A 14,679-nucleotide genomic window follows, 5' to 3' on the forward strand; every position below is an offset into this window, starting at 1 on the left:
TCTGCCAGTTCTGAAGAAGGGTCACTGACCTGAAACGTTAACTCTGCTTCTCTCTCCACAGATGCTGCCAAACCTACTGAGTATTTCCAGCATTTCTTGTTTTTATTTCAGATTTCCAGCATCTGCAGTATTTTGCTTTTATTTTATGTATTTTTCCAGTGTTTTTCTTGGATGTAAGTGCAGATTATTGCCACATAGAAACAGTCATTGACCAAAATGATTATAATCTACAAATTGCTGTAAATTTAACGAGACCAGACTGAGAGCAGATAGAAACAGATTATTCTGGAAATACTCAGCTGGTCTGGCAGCATCTGTGGAGAGAAACAGAGTTAATGTTTCAGTTTGATGTCCTTTCAGCAGAACTGGGAGTACTTAGAGGTCATCACAAGAAAACATTCCAGAACCTTCAGATTTGTATTAGTGATTATAAGAATGCATCATGGATATAGTGTTGTTATTTCATATATATTATATTATATACATATATATATGTATGGGTGTGTCCCCAAATAACATGGCAAGTTTTATCCAATCCATGTGTTTTGATAGTAATTGGAAATTAAGGGACAAAAACGCTAATTTTGACTTTTAGAATCCTAGCACCCCAATTTGTCTATTAAAAGGGGGCTACCACCTGGTAGGCACTTCAGGCACCCATTGGTAGGCCCCTTTCAAAATATCACAAGGCCCATGGTTAGTGTAAGGCCAAGAACCCCATTATGAGGAGAACGTTACCATCCATTTACATTAAAAGTTGATAACTGGCCCCTAAAAGTTTAAAGCTTGCTTATTTTTAAGAACTGCAGTCAGACCGCAGAGCAGAGAGATCCAGAGACAAGTAGTGAGAGAACCACACTCATGGAAAGGGACAGAGAAAGAACCACAGACACAGCGGCAAATGGAGAGAAAACCAGAGACATGTAGACTAATAGAGGGAGAGCAGCAAACACACGCATAGGGTTAGAGAGAACTGTGGACATACATACAAGTGGTGCCAGTCTGCCCAAAGGCAGGTCCTCTGCTCTTTTTTTTCTCCCACCCAGGAGAGATGAACATGACTAGGGAACAGGATATATGAGGTGGTTCCCCGTTCCCTTCCTCAGACTGGAATGGGAATTGAACCTGCGCCATTGACATTGCTCTGAACTACACACATCTAGCTATCCAGTCCTTCAGTCCCCATGTATAGTACACAGAGCAAAGAAATCACAGACACATAGGAGCACAGAGAGAGAGAGAGAATCACAAATATACACAGAGGGACAGAGAGAGAATCACAGACACACAAGTAGGGATAGAGAAAACTGTGGACCTGTACACAAGGACAGAGAGAGGGAACTACAAACACACACGGACAGAGAGAGAGAGAGCTACAGACACATTAGGATGGCGAGAATTGTGAACAAACACACACAGCGACAGAGAGAGAACCAGAAATATACAGGATAGAGAGAGACAGAGAAAGCAAACCATAGACACACAAGGGAACAGAGAAAATGATATTATTCAGATACTGGCAAAGATGGATTTGTCGCATGAGCAAACCTGATGGGACGACAGAATTACGGAAAATAAAATCATTTTCTTCTAGAGCTTCTGGATTTTGCTCCAATAAAATTGGGTGTACCTATCTCTGGTTGAGAAGCAGTAACACTGATGGAGAATGAAGGAGCAGCCATGGTGTAGGTGGAGGGGAATGAACATTTTTGACCCTGAAACATGCCAGGAATCATCAGCTGGGGAGGTAATGATGAGGGATTTCTGAGGGATGAAAAAGAAGACCGTTTCAAAACTGTGCAGGACATTACAGCTGTCCGGGTCAGCCGGCTGCCTCTCATTGAAGGCTTTCTCAAAGACTACTAGAAGCTCTTTTGAGTAGTCTCTGCAAACAATGGGGCCTAAATTCACTCACTTTAGCAATAGCAATACCCAGCCCTCAGTTCCATATGTGTCCAGGCAATTGCTAGTTTTGATAAGGCCTTTTCTTTAGGTGGACATGGCAGATGTTGAAATGAGCCTCCTGCACTGAATTGGTTAAAAGTAGGCGGAGTTTGTGTTGCCACAAGTCCTTGCTATTATTTCAGGATCCACAACGGTCTAACCTGTGGTCGATAAATGGACCACTGGAGGCCATGGAAGAAGCTTCTAAACTTATCTTAAATGTGGAACCAGGAGGAAAAGGAGTGGTCCTCCTGTCTTCACATTAATATTGCTGCTTTTGTGGGCCCGTTCTCATGCCTCCCTCTTCCAATCGCCATGTTAATTGGCTATCAGTTGTGTTTAGTTATATGCAGGTGTAGGGCATAAATAGGAGCTTCACTTGAGCGATAAAGAGACAGTCACTGAAACTGTGGTGTAGTTGAATTAGGAGGTAATAGAACATAGAACATTACAGCGCAGTACAGGCCCTTCGGCCCTCGATGTTGCGCCGACCTGTGAAACCATCTGACCTACACTATTCCATTTTCATCCATATGTCTATCCAATGACCACTTAAATGCCCTTAAAGTTGGCGAGTCTACTGTTGCAGGCAGGGCGTTCCACGCCCCTACTACTCTCTGAGTAAAGAAACTACCTCTGACATCTGTCCTATATCTATCACCCCTCAACTTAAAGCTATGTCCCCTCGTGTTTGCCATCATCATCCGAGGAAAAAGACTCTCACTATCCACCCTATCTAACCCTCTGATTATCTTATATGTCTCTATTAAGTCACCTCTCCTCCTCCTTCTCTCTAACCAAAACAACCTCAAGTCCCTCAGCCTTTCCTCGTAAGACCTTCCCTCCATACCAGGCAACATCCCAGTAGATCTCCTCTGCACCCTTTCCAAAGCTTCCACATCCTTCCTATAATGCGGTGACCAGAACTGCACGCAATACTCCAGGTGCGGCCGCACCAGAGTTTTGTACAGCTGCAGCATGACCTCGTGGCTCCAAAACTCGATCCTCCTACTAATAAAAGCTAACACACCATATGCCTTCTTAACAGCCCTATTAACCTGGGTGCCAACTTTCAGGGATTTATAGTGCAGTATGAGGCCATTCATCCCATCATGTGAGTGCCGGCTCTTTGAAAGAGCAGTCGTGCTTAGTCCCACAGCTCGCTTTTTCTCCATAACCCTGTAAGCTCCTCATCCTCGGGTACCCGTCCGACTCCCTTTTAAAAATTATTTGTGGAATCAGCTCTCACCACCTTTTCTGGTTGAGTGTTCCAGATGCTGACAACTCGCTGAGTGAAGACATTTTCATCATCTTCCCTCTAGATGTTTTGTCATTGATTTTAAATCTAAGACCTTTGCCTTATCACTGCCACACATGAGTTAAGGGATGAGTTCAATCTGAACCCTTCGTGACTCTGACCCATTTCCTGGCTCAGGGATAATTATGTAATCAGGGTGCGTGTGCAGCAGTATCTTCACTCTCCAAAGGGAGTCTTTGGCTCCTGGGAGGAGACTATTTTAACTAGAGTGGGGTGGTGATAGCTGGAAGCCAACTAAATCTTACAGCATTAAATTTTGAATGGGCTCTGAATCACCCCAGCAGTCATACAGGAGGGGTTGGAAAAGGGGGAGTTGGCCATTTCTTACTTCTCAGCCAGTCGTTGCCACATCACAGTCCCCACTAACTCCATCATTCTCCATCCGTGGTATAGAGGTAGGAACAGAAGGAAATCAGCCTGAGACCCATGCCACTCGATTTTTGGACTATGGTCCACAAAGGAAACTGTTTTCAAGCCATGATCCCGCTCCCTCACCTTTTTGATACAGGATGAAAGCTAATAATAAGCCTAATTTGAGTACTGGGGAAATCCTTTAGGGGTGAAATTCGACTTGAACAGAGGAGGCAAAACAAGCCGTATCGCAGCTGTCACCAATTATATTCATAGAGTCATTTACAGCATAGAAGGAGACTATTCAGCCCATCGAGTCCCTGCTGGCCCTCCACAGAGCGACCCAGTCAGTCCCACCCCCCCCCCCCCCCCCACCCGCTCAGAAAATATATTTCCTTCAAGTGCCCATCCAATTTCCCTTTGAAGTCATTGATTATCTCCATTTCCACCACCCTCATGGGCAGCGAGTTCCAGGTCATTACCACTTGCTGTGTAAAAATGTTCTTCCTCACATTCCCCACTGCATCTCTTGCCCAAAACCATCAATCTGTGTCCCCTACTCCTTGTACCATCAGTTAATGGGAACACTTTCTCCTTGTCTAACTTATCTAAGTCTGTCATAATCTTGTACACCTCCATCAAATCTTTCCTCAATCTCCTTTGCTGCATGGAGAACAACCTCAGCTTCTCCAACCTAACCTTGTAACTAAAATCCCCCATCCCTGGAACCCTCCTGGTTTGTGCTGCATATTGAGTTCCAGTGACTACACTGGAATTGACAAGCAGGCAGAGCATGTAACTGGCCACAGATGCAATGCTACCAGCCCTGGCCAAGCTGGATTTTACCCCCATCAACTCCAGAGACAAAGTTAATTTCACTCGCTTGCCCTGCCCCATTTGTGCTGTAATTCAGAATAGCTGCAGGTTTGGAACAAATCCTGTTTTGCAGGTCACCAGCTTGCAACACCTTGTGTAAATAGTCACTGAAGAATTGATGTTGGTGCTTTAAATTCTCTAACTTCTGTTTCAATTATTTTCTTCTTCTGTTCAGGCAAACGTGATTGCTCCTTCTGCAAGGGCGACTGTAAATTTCCGGCTTCACCCAGTACACAAACTACAACAGGTATTCTGAGTACGAATTGAGGAGTGACTCTATATGGGAACTCGTTTGTTAAGAGTGATTGGTTCCCCTTGAGCCAAATTTTCATTCGTAATTTCCCACTATCGACCAGCGTGCCAGTCTCCCACCTCCGGGCAATCTTCATGGAAGCAGGATCAGGGGGCAGGGGTGACGGTTATCCACCCACATCAGCGGGTAACCAATTAGGCCCTTAGATGAGGTTTCACAGGAATTTGCAATTCCAAACCCTGACACGACTCTATCTTCAGTAGAAAGAGGGAATAAAGGGCAATAGAATTGGAGGGTGAGGGAAGTGCCATCTACAAACACAAAGTGCACTGACGGACCACATATGGTATGTACAGCCCAGAATAACATGAGCTAAATGGACTTTATTGGGTGCAAATGATAAGGGTTGAAAGTCTGTTAATGAAAATCAGAGGAACATCTGTTTTGAAATTAATGACTCCCTAATGAAATTGTAGGAACCTATGACTTTGAGATGTACGATTTCTGAGACGATATTTTTATGAGCAGATCGTTAATTCTGAAAGAAAAGAGACTTGTTTTACATCAACAGAGGAATCACACCTCCAACATTGGCACACTGTATTTGTGGGTTCTGATAGTACCTGAACTAATTTGTGATTCACCACAGGTAGCAATGAACAAGCTGCCCATGAAATTAAGATATTTGCTCTATTTGTCCTGAATGTCGGTGTCAGTCCCATAAATTTTTTAATGCATCCTTAACCCTTTTCCCATAAATAAGAAATTGCAGTGACTCTCTCCTCCAGTACCTCATGTTTGTGTTGGTGCATCACCCTGTGGTTTTCTATGCATAGTGCATTCATAGGAACATAGGAATTGCTAGATGAATAAAGTTCAGCTAATTCACCATCCACTATCGTGGTATTTACATGTTACGATGATAATGGAGTGATTTACTCATCCTGACTGTTAATCTCTGTCAAATGGTCTACAAAAGACTCAGAAATGACACAAGGGAAACCCCAGTGGTGGAACAGCATCGGTACAAAGTCACCTTTTGCCTCTCAGAGTGATGCAACAGCTTGAAGTACACGAAAGTCTGAGAAAGATTATCAGAAAATGTTTCCTGTCAATTGTCAATGAATGTTAATGCTTGAGTATTGCTGAAAATAGAGACATGTTGTTGAAGCTTTTCATCTTGCAACTTATCGGGGCAATCCGCAAGAATATCAATGTAAGGGAAAGCAACAACTTTATACTGTATGAGAAGAGAGTGCTGATTGATTGGCAAGTGAACTCTGATTGGTAGAGGCATTGCCATGGAGAATGCACCAGTTTAAGGTGACAGACAGTTAACTGTCAAGCTTTGTTTGAAATTTAAACCAGGTACCTTGACTCTGATTGGTCAAGGCATTGCCCTGAGGAATGAACCAGCGAATGGCTGTCACTTATGTTGTTTAGCTGAAACAGGCACAATGTGTGTATATGTTCTTTCTGTCTGCAAAGCACAGGCCCTGTGTTTTAATATATGTAGCTTCCAGTACACGCAAATGCGCCACACTGCGAGCCCTACTGACTCTTAAATTGGTTGTCAGCATAATTCATTCCTCTTACGGATTGTCCTGATGAGTGCAAGATGAAAAGCTCCGACAACATGTCTCTATTTTCAGCAATACTCAAGTTCTGCACTCCCAAACGAATGTTAATGTTCTGAATTGTGTTACATCCAACTTACTTTCCAGCTTCTCAATCAGATTCAAAATATCATTTCTGATGAACGAGTGAAGATTGAAGTTCTGGACCATCATCCCTCACTCCCAATGAGTTCTTACGATGACACCTCGTTCGGGTATCAAGTTATCAAAGGAACAATTGGAAACATTTTCCCTGAAGTAGCCGTGGCTCCAGGTAAGAGAAATTCCTGAACTAAAGAATTTCCATGACGTTTAACTTAAAACAATATAACAACTGGATTCCCACAAGGTGAGAGATATTGGCCCATTTGTTCTCCGTCTCCTGCTAATGCTGAATGGTTTCCTTGGCAACAGCTAGAAATTCGACAAATTTTCATGACCAGAAATGTATACAACTGCCATCTGGATTTGTGACTAAAGTGTTTTTGATGTCTGGATTTGTGCATCATAGTCATCTGTTATTGTGGAAATGTAATCCACAAAACATACTCAGAAATGTAGAAAAATGTCACAACTGGTTATGGTCCAGGTCAATCAAAGTTCAATGCAATCCAGAAAAAGGGGGGTGAGTAAGTCTGTGCGAGTGTCTCTGTGTCTGTATGTTTGAAACTTCACAGAAACCCACTCCTCCAGCAATGCAACCCCACATCAACTCTCCGTTCCTCTGATTCCAGCCTTTTACGCATTCATTTCACCGTTAGCAGCCGTGCCTTCAACCACTCAAGCTTCACACTGTCCACCTCCCTTTCCTTCTCTGAGACTGTCTTTGCAACTAATTTATGTGGCCATGCATTGGATCATCTCTACAAGCATAACCTTATTTGGCTTCCATCCATTTTTATCCTTTGTGCTTCTGTGAAACACCTGGAGATATTTTTCTATTTTAAGTGAATAACATGATTGTAAGTAATAGTTTTTGTATGCTCCTGTACCTTGTGTAACCTCCTAAAATATATTACTTCACATTTATCCACATTAAATTGTGTCTACCACCTGTCTGCCAATTCCACTAATCTAATTGTCTTCCTGAAGTCTTTTACAGCCCTTTCCATTCTTTTGTATCATCATTAAATTTTGAGACTGTGCTCTCTATAAACCAAGACCAGATCATCTTTATATCAGGAGCAGCAATGATCCTTAGGGTACACCACTTCCAATTGTTTTCCAACCCAAACAGCACACATTTACCTTGACTCTTTATTCTCCCTCTGTCAACCATTTTCTCTCCATGCTGCTACAAATCCTCTGATAACATACTCTTGGATTTTTCTAAGAAGCCTCTTGTGTGATACCTATTCGAATGCCTTCTGGAAATCCACATACATTATGGGGTTGGGGATTTCCACAGGGTTCCCCTAATCTTTGACTGTAATTTGGTGGAAATCTTTCGAGAGGAGGCAGTGGTAATGTCACTGGACTCGTAATTCAGAGGCCCAGGCTAATGCTCTGGGGGCATGGGTTCGAATCCCACCACGGCAAAAAAATTCGAATTCTATTAATAAATCTGGAATTAAAAGCTAGTCTAATGGTGACCATGAAACCATTGTCGATTGTTGTAAAAACCCATCTGGTTCACTAATGTTCTTTAGGGAAGGAAATCTGCTGGCCTGACACGGTCTGGCCTACATGTGACTCCAGACCCACGGCAATGTGGTTGACTCTTAAATGCCCTATGAAATGGCCAAGCAAGCAACTCAGTTGCATCAAACCACTAGAAATGAAACCAGACGGACCACCCGGCATCGACCTAGACACTGGAAATGACAACGGCAAACCCAGCCCTGTCGTCCCTGCAAAGTCCTGCTTACTAACATCTGGGGGCTTGTGAACTATTTCGCCATTCCTTCATTGTCGCTGAGTCAAAATCCTGGAACTTCCTTCCTAACAGCACTTTTGGTGTACTTACACCCCAAGGACTACAGCAGTTCAAAAAGACAGCTCACCAGAACCTTCTCAAGGGCGATTAGGGACACCAACATCCCATGAACAAATTTTTAAAAATCACCAAAAACAGACACTTTTAGCCATTTCTGCTGGTTTTCCATGGGACCCATCAATCTCTTGCCAAAATTAGAGAGTAGATTGGAAATTCCAGGTGTACATGTACAGCATTCTTTTTATCTTTCCAGTTGCTCACGTCTTCAAAAATGGTGTTAAATTTATCAAACGCGACTTGCCTTTAACAAACTGGTTAGAACTATTATCCAGCACAGGGGTGGTATTAATAGTTTGGTGTTCATTCAGTGAAAGTCAAGAGAAAAAAAGAGAATCATAGCCTGGAACTTGCTAATCATTTCTTATCCTCTGCTTTGCTTCTAGGTCTCTGTATCGCAGGCACAGATACCAAACACTACCAGAAGCTGACCAGGCAACTCTATAGATTTATACCAATGATATTGAACGAAGAAGACTTAACTCGGTAAGAAATCAGCACAAGTGTATTTATTCAAGTTTTAACCATTCTCTTTTTGAGCCCTGAGTCCCACTAGGCTATTCATAAGTAACTTGGCCATTGCCTTGTACTGAAGAATGCTTGCATTGTGAATGTAGTTGCCTAACGAGTGTGTATTTGCCAATTTGGGATAATTCGATAAACAGTTGGCCCTGATTCATTATAACTGCGGAGGTGAATAATTTTCTAAATTTGTACAGAGAGAACAGGACAGATAGATTTGACATAAAGCATCTTTTACTTCCTAAGGATTTTCTGTACAAGATTATGAATTCCTTATGATTCCATACAATAGCAGTTCCAAACCTTGTCTTCCAATCCGTCTTTCTATTCTTGTTGTTCTTGTCTCTAATACATACTTAATTATCTTGATATTCCCAATTGGGTGCTTGTGTCTAAATGCATATATTCCACCTTAGATTCAGAAGCAGGTTACTCAACTCCCCACTAGCCACCTTAACTCGCCACCTGCACCTGTCCACCAGGCAAGGGGGTTAGAATTGGAGGAATTTTAGCTTCTGGAGCCCAGTGATTTTAAATGTTTTTTTCTCTGCCACGTTCGTCTCCTTGCCCTTCCTGAATGTGTCAGTTCTTTTCTGAGATAGTGGGCAAGCAGCTAAGTGAGTGGGCTGAATTTTTGCTTTGGGGGCAGATCCCAAACCTGCCCCTGTGGGGTGGGAAACAGTCACTCCTTGGAATTTTGACCAGGATGCCACCTTAATTGGCATGGAGCCAGGTTCCTGTCCAATTAAGGGCGGAGGGTGGGCTCTTGAAGCTGAATGGCCAATCAGAGCCCTTCCAGCTTCAAAGGACCAGCGGCTGCAATTATTGGTAAGTAACTGAGAGGGTGCTTCAACAGGAAGATGCCCTCTCAGAAACTTTTGTAAAAATGTAATTAAAAAATTGAAAAAGTACAGGGCAGCCTTTGGCTGTATCCTGCCCAAGAAAGCAAGTAGTGCCTGTAGGCCTGCCTGAAGTGCTGGCACCTCTGCCTGCCGCTGGATGCCCGCCTCCAGGCAGTTCACATCGGAAGACTGGAGGCCGACTGGAAATCAGTCAGCCTACATTACCTACCTTTAACAAGGCTCTTAACGAGTCTAATTGCCTGCCTCATCGCAGCTTGCAGCCCTTTCCGCCTCAAACCCGCCTCAGCCAAAATGGCCAATGATGGGAACGGGTCAGGAAACCAGCACACTGGCTGGTGCTGGTATTTTTGGGCCTTGTCCACCTGTGTTCCTGACCTTGGTAGGCCCCAAAATTCCTGCCCAGTGGATCCCTCACGTGAACCTCAGAGTCATTGTCAGCGGTCTGTTTGACCTGCAGGGTATCATCACAGCCAAGAGCTCATTTTCACCCAAAGTCCACCCACACCCACTCCGATCAGGGAGGTCACCAGATAGTGATCAGGAGCAGGAGCCCAGGGTAATTGCCCTTCCCTAACTCAGGTATTTGAGGCCGACAGCAGTGCCCCTGCAGCCACTTTGAATGAGAGCAGTTAAATCAGCAGATCCTGGGGATTGAACAGGACATATTCATCGTCTTCATGGCTTAGCTACTCATTGGTTGAATGGACTAAATCATCAAGAGGGCTAATATTAAACACTATTCCCAGTTGTAGTAACTTCCTTCCAAAAAGGTGCTGATTCATTGATCATTGTTCCTATTAGATACTCCTGGGTCCAGTTGGGGAGAGGACAATCGGAACGTTTTACTGATGCAGCCAAGTTGCAAATGGATAGAATTGAAATCCCAATTGTGCAAGCCCCTCCCCTCCAACTGTGGTGCTTTCAATTTTGTACGATTGGCTGCCCCAATGAGAAGAACTTTTTGTCCAGCCATACAAAGCTTCCCAGTGATTGGGTACAATTCCAGAAGGTGACCCCTGAGGACAATTGTTATCACCACCAGTAACTTGCATTTATATAGAGCCTTTAACATAGTAAAACATCCCGAGGCGCTTCGCAGGAGCATTATTAAACAAAATTTAACGCAGAGCCATGTAAGGAAATATTAGGACAGTGACCTAAAACTTGATCAAAGAGATTTTAAGGAGCGTCTTAAAGGAGAGAGAGGTAGAGAGGCGGAGAGGTTTAGGGAGGAAATTCCACAGCTTCAGGCTTAGCTGAAGGAAAACTGTATAATTATGACATTTTAGATGAAATGTTGTCACCTCAACTCCACCTCAAAGCACAAACTGGTGGTTTGCATTTCTCCAAGTATATTCCATCATGCTCAATAATAGGATATCATTTGTTTTCCCTGGATTGATTGGACCTTGATGAATATGGAAAGAATACAGGGAAAAAAATCAAGGTTAAAAATAAAACCAATTGGCCCATCTCTCCAGTACATTAACATTCCCATCAAGGCGTTTAATTGTATTTTGAATAACTAATGTTTTTTCTCCTTTCTTTACTTGTATGGTAGATTATTCCAAGTATTTCCCTCTCATTGAGTAAAAAGTTTTAAAATTTACATTTGATTGCTTAAAATAGGCCTATACTCATGAGAGGTGATCTCATTGAAACATTTGAAATTCTGAATGGGCTTGACCGGGTAGATGCTGTTGTCCCTGGCTGGAGAGTCTAGAACTAGGGGGCATAATCTCATGATAAGGGGTTGGCCACCTTGGACTGAGACGAGGAGAAATTGTTTCATTCAGAGGGTTGTAAATCTTCGGCATTGTCTACCCCAGAGGGCTGTGAATACTCAGTCATTGACGATGTTCAAGGCTGAGATTGATAGATTTTTGGACTTTAAGGAATCAAAAGTTATGGGGATTGGTGGCAAAGTGGGACTGAGGTCAAGGGTCAGCCATGATCATATTATAATTGCGGAAAAGGCTTGAGGGGAAGGGACCATATGGCCTACACCTGCTCCTATTCATGTTCTTATGTTTCTTATTTTTTTTTTATTTAGAGATACAGCACTGAAACAGGCCCTTCGGCCCACCGAGTCTGTGCTGACCAACAACCACCCATTTATACTAACCCTACAGTAATCCCATATTCCCTATCACCTACCTACACTAGGGGCAATTTACAACAGCCAATTTACCTATCACCTGCAAGTCTTTGGATGTGGGAGGAAACCGGAACACCCGGCGAAAACCCACGCAGACACAGGGAGAACTTGCAAACTCCGCACAGGCAGTACCCAGAATCGAACCCGGGTCCCTGGAGCTGTGAGGCTGCGGTGCTAACCACTGCGCATGTTCAATGATCTCCATTTCAGTTCCCCACTTGCCTGACTACTGGCTTATTCTAGCTTTCCTTTATTTATATCATTTAATGTTTTTCAATGAGCTCCAGTCCACTGAAACACCTTCTTTCAAGACTTTCAAGTAGCTGTTCCTTCTGACACCCCAGTGTTGTTACTTCTCCAGGAAGGGATTAACTATTTGGATAAAATGTCAAGTGGTCCATCTGAATAGAGGATAATAACTCATACAGAGAGTCAGTGACCTACCTGATAGGAAAACAAAACTATTTGCTCATTTTGTTGTTCCAGCCAATTACTTGCTCTGAAATTATACTAGAGCAACCCATTCCAGCTCCACCTCTTGTGATCTCGACCTTGGTGGCATTGATTAGTTCTATATTTTTAATTTATTTTGTATCAATAGATGGTTTAGTCATATGTTGTGACATACACAGCTGTACTCAATGACCAATCTGATGTGCTGATTGGGTAAACGCCTTACTCAGCGAGATTCACACTAAACTCTAAGAACACTTACCTGTGCTGTGAGTAGCTCTCACTGCTTCAAGTTGACTAGCTACAAAGAGCAGTAGCCCTATGAACTGACATACGAATCTGAGATATGCCTTCTGAGTAACGACGTTGACCTTTGATAACAGGATGATGTCAGTCGGCAGTTCTTGCACTAAGTTGATGAGCGCTACTGAAATTCTGATCAATGAGATGAGACAGGGGTAATGAAAGGGGTAATGAAATAGTGAATGCAGTTTTACAGCTGTGGTGCTGAAATATATTCCTGAGCTTTTCAAAAGTAGCCTCTAGTAATGGCCCTAATGTTCCAATGCACTGCAGCATTGTATAGTATAATATTCAAGTCTAACACGGGATTGTACCCTGCACGGTAACTTGAACAGTCATCTTCATGGCATTGAATAATGTTGTTTAATTTGCACTTTTTTTCCTTCCCCTCTCTCTCTCTCAGGATACATGGTGTGAATGAAAGAATATCTGTGAAGAACTATGAAGAAATTGTCCAGTTTTACTTCCATCTAATGCAGAACTCAGATATTTGGACTCTACCACACCCTCATAGTAACTCAAGTGACCTGTAGAGAAAGGGCCATAAAAAAAAGTTCCCAGATTGACACAATCTGCTCTATCCTTGAGACTTTCCAACGTAACTCAGAGTGGGAATAGTCTTATAACACTCCGATAAAATCCAGTAAAAATTCAATCACAGTTATTTCTCTCTCAAGCCTTTTTGGGAGATTCTGACAATTTGTCATTCTGGGTAGACTTTTTTTAAGGGGGTGTTGGGTGATGACAGGATTAACATAATTAGTACAAGGAACTAGGATACAGAAACATTCAAGTACTCCGTATATAGTCTAGGGTTTATCTCTGGTCTGTATTGAGTTGGTTTCGTGTGCTTAGACTAGGAAAGGTAGGGTGGTGGGGGAAGGGGAGAGAAATCAGCCAGCGTAGCCCCTTCTGAGTACAATCTAGCAATCCTGAGCTGGAAATGTTCATGTGTGGATAGCAGGTGGAGGGAGTTGGTCAAATCGACTCACCAGCGAAGGTGACTGAGGGACTGAAGGACTACTGCCCCTTAGGGCACAGTGCTGCAACACTGACCACTGCCTTCATACTTCAAAAGGTACTGCTGGATCCAATCAACACAGTCACATGAATACATCAAAATTTTTAAAACATTGTACCGTATACCAGAGAATATTGAATGTTACTCTTGTTTCCTCTGGATTTATCTGCTTGACATGTAATATAATCAAACACCTTTTAAGTACTGCAGAGTTTGTGGATTTATATTTAGTGAAACATGTTTAACAATGGTTTGCACAGTAATATTTATAATTGTATTTTGTTCACTGCATCTTCTGTTTAGTGCAGTCATACGATGAAGGTATATTTAAAATTCATACATAGAGAAATTATAAGCTGCCGATTAGCCCCTTTTTGACATGGGAATTCTTTCATGCCATTCTTGTGGCTTCATAACACTATTGTTAGTTTTGCCAGAACAGTGTTATAATTATTGAAATAATAAATAAACAAACAGATATTTGGAACTTGGTTCTGTTGCTGTTTTATTCTTTGAAGTTAAAGGACAGCCAAGTGTTGGATATCTGAAGCAGGCCAGCTCTTTGAGAATCATGTTCAGTCGTGCTGCTTGTTTCTAACTGATCTTAGTTCGTAGAATACAAGGGCTCAACCTAATGTCCCTGCAAGCAGTTTATTTGATATAACCATTGCCTCTGTTTCAGTCTACTGCTCTCAAGACAGTCACCTAAATTTGTCAGAAACAGGTCTTTCGAAGCCAAAATTATGATGTGCGATCCCAGGGCAGACTCTTGTATCCCTGCATCAGACGCTGCGTCAAAAAACTTTGTTCCCAGTAATTGCTGGCAAGGCCACATGAGTGCCCTGAAAATGTGGTGGTGTGCCGCCTTCCTGAACCCCTATAGCTCTTGTGATGATGCTCCAATTTATGTGCCAGAGTGCTTAAAGCAGGTATCATAAGCACAGTATTTGGGCTTTATTTTCTCTTAAACCTACAGAGGTGAAGTGAGTTTTGTGAAAGTCATCTATA

At 42.7% G+C, this 14,679-nt stretch overlaps 1 protein-coding gene across 2 annotated transcripts in view; it reads left to right on the plus strand.

Moving 5' to 3' along the window:
* LOC137383937 (N-fatty-acyl-amino acid synthase/hydrolase PM20D1-like) overlaps positions 1-14,158 on the plus strand; it is a 75,693-nt gene extending 61,535 nt beyond the window's left edge. For both annotated transcript variants that reach the window (XM_068057349.1, XM_068057350.1), the window contains 4 exons: positions 4,665-4,736; positions 6,467-6,632; positions 8,738-8,837; positions 13,054-14,158. In XM_068057349.1, coding sequence (XP_067913450.1) covers positions 4,665-4,736; positions 6,467-6,632; positions 8,738-8,837; positions 13,054-13,183 — 468 coding nt within the window. In that variant the 3' untranslated portion in view covers positions 13,184-14,158. The remainder of the gene's footprint in view (positions 1-4,664; positions 4,737-6,466; positions 6,633-8,737; positions 8,838-13,053) is intronic.
* The last annotated feature ends 521 nt before the right edge of the window (positions 14,159-14,679 follow it).

This window comes from Heterodontus francisci, chromosome 25 (assembly GCF_036365525.1).
Source record: "Heterodontus francisci isolate sHetFra1 chromosome 25, sHetFra1.hap1, whole genome shotgun sequence".
Taxonomy (NCBI): domain Eukaryota; kingdom Metazoa; phylum Chordata; class Chondrichthyes; order Heterodontiformes; family Heterodontidae; genus Heterodontus; species Heterodontus francisci.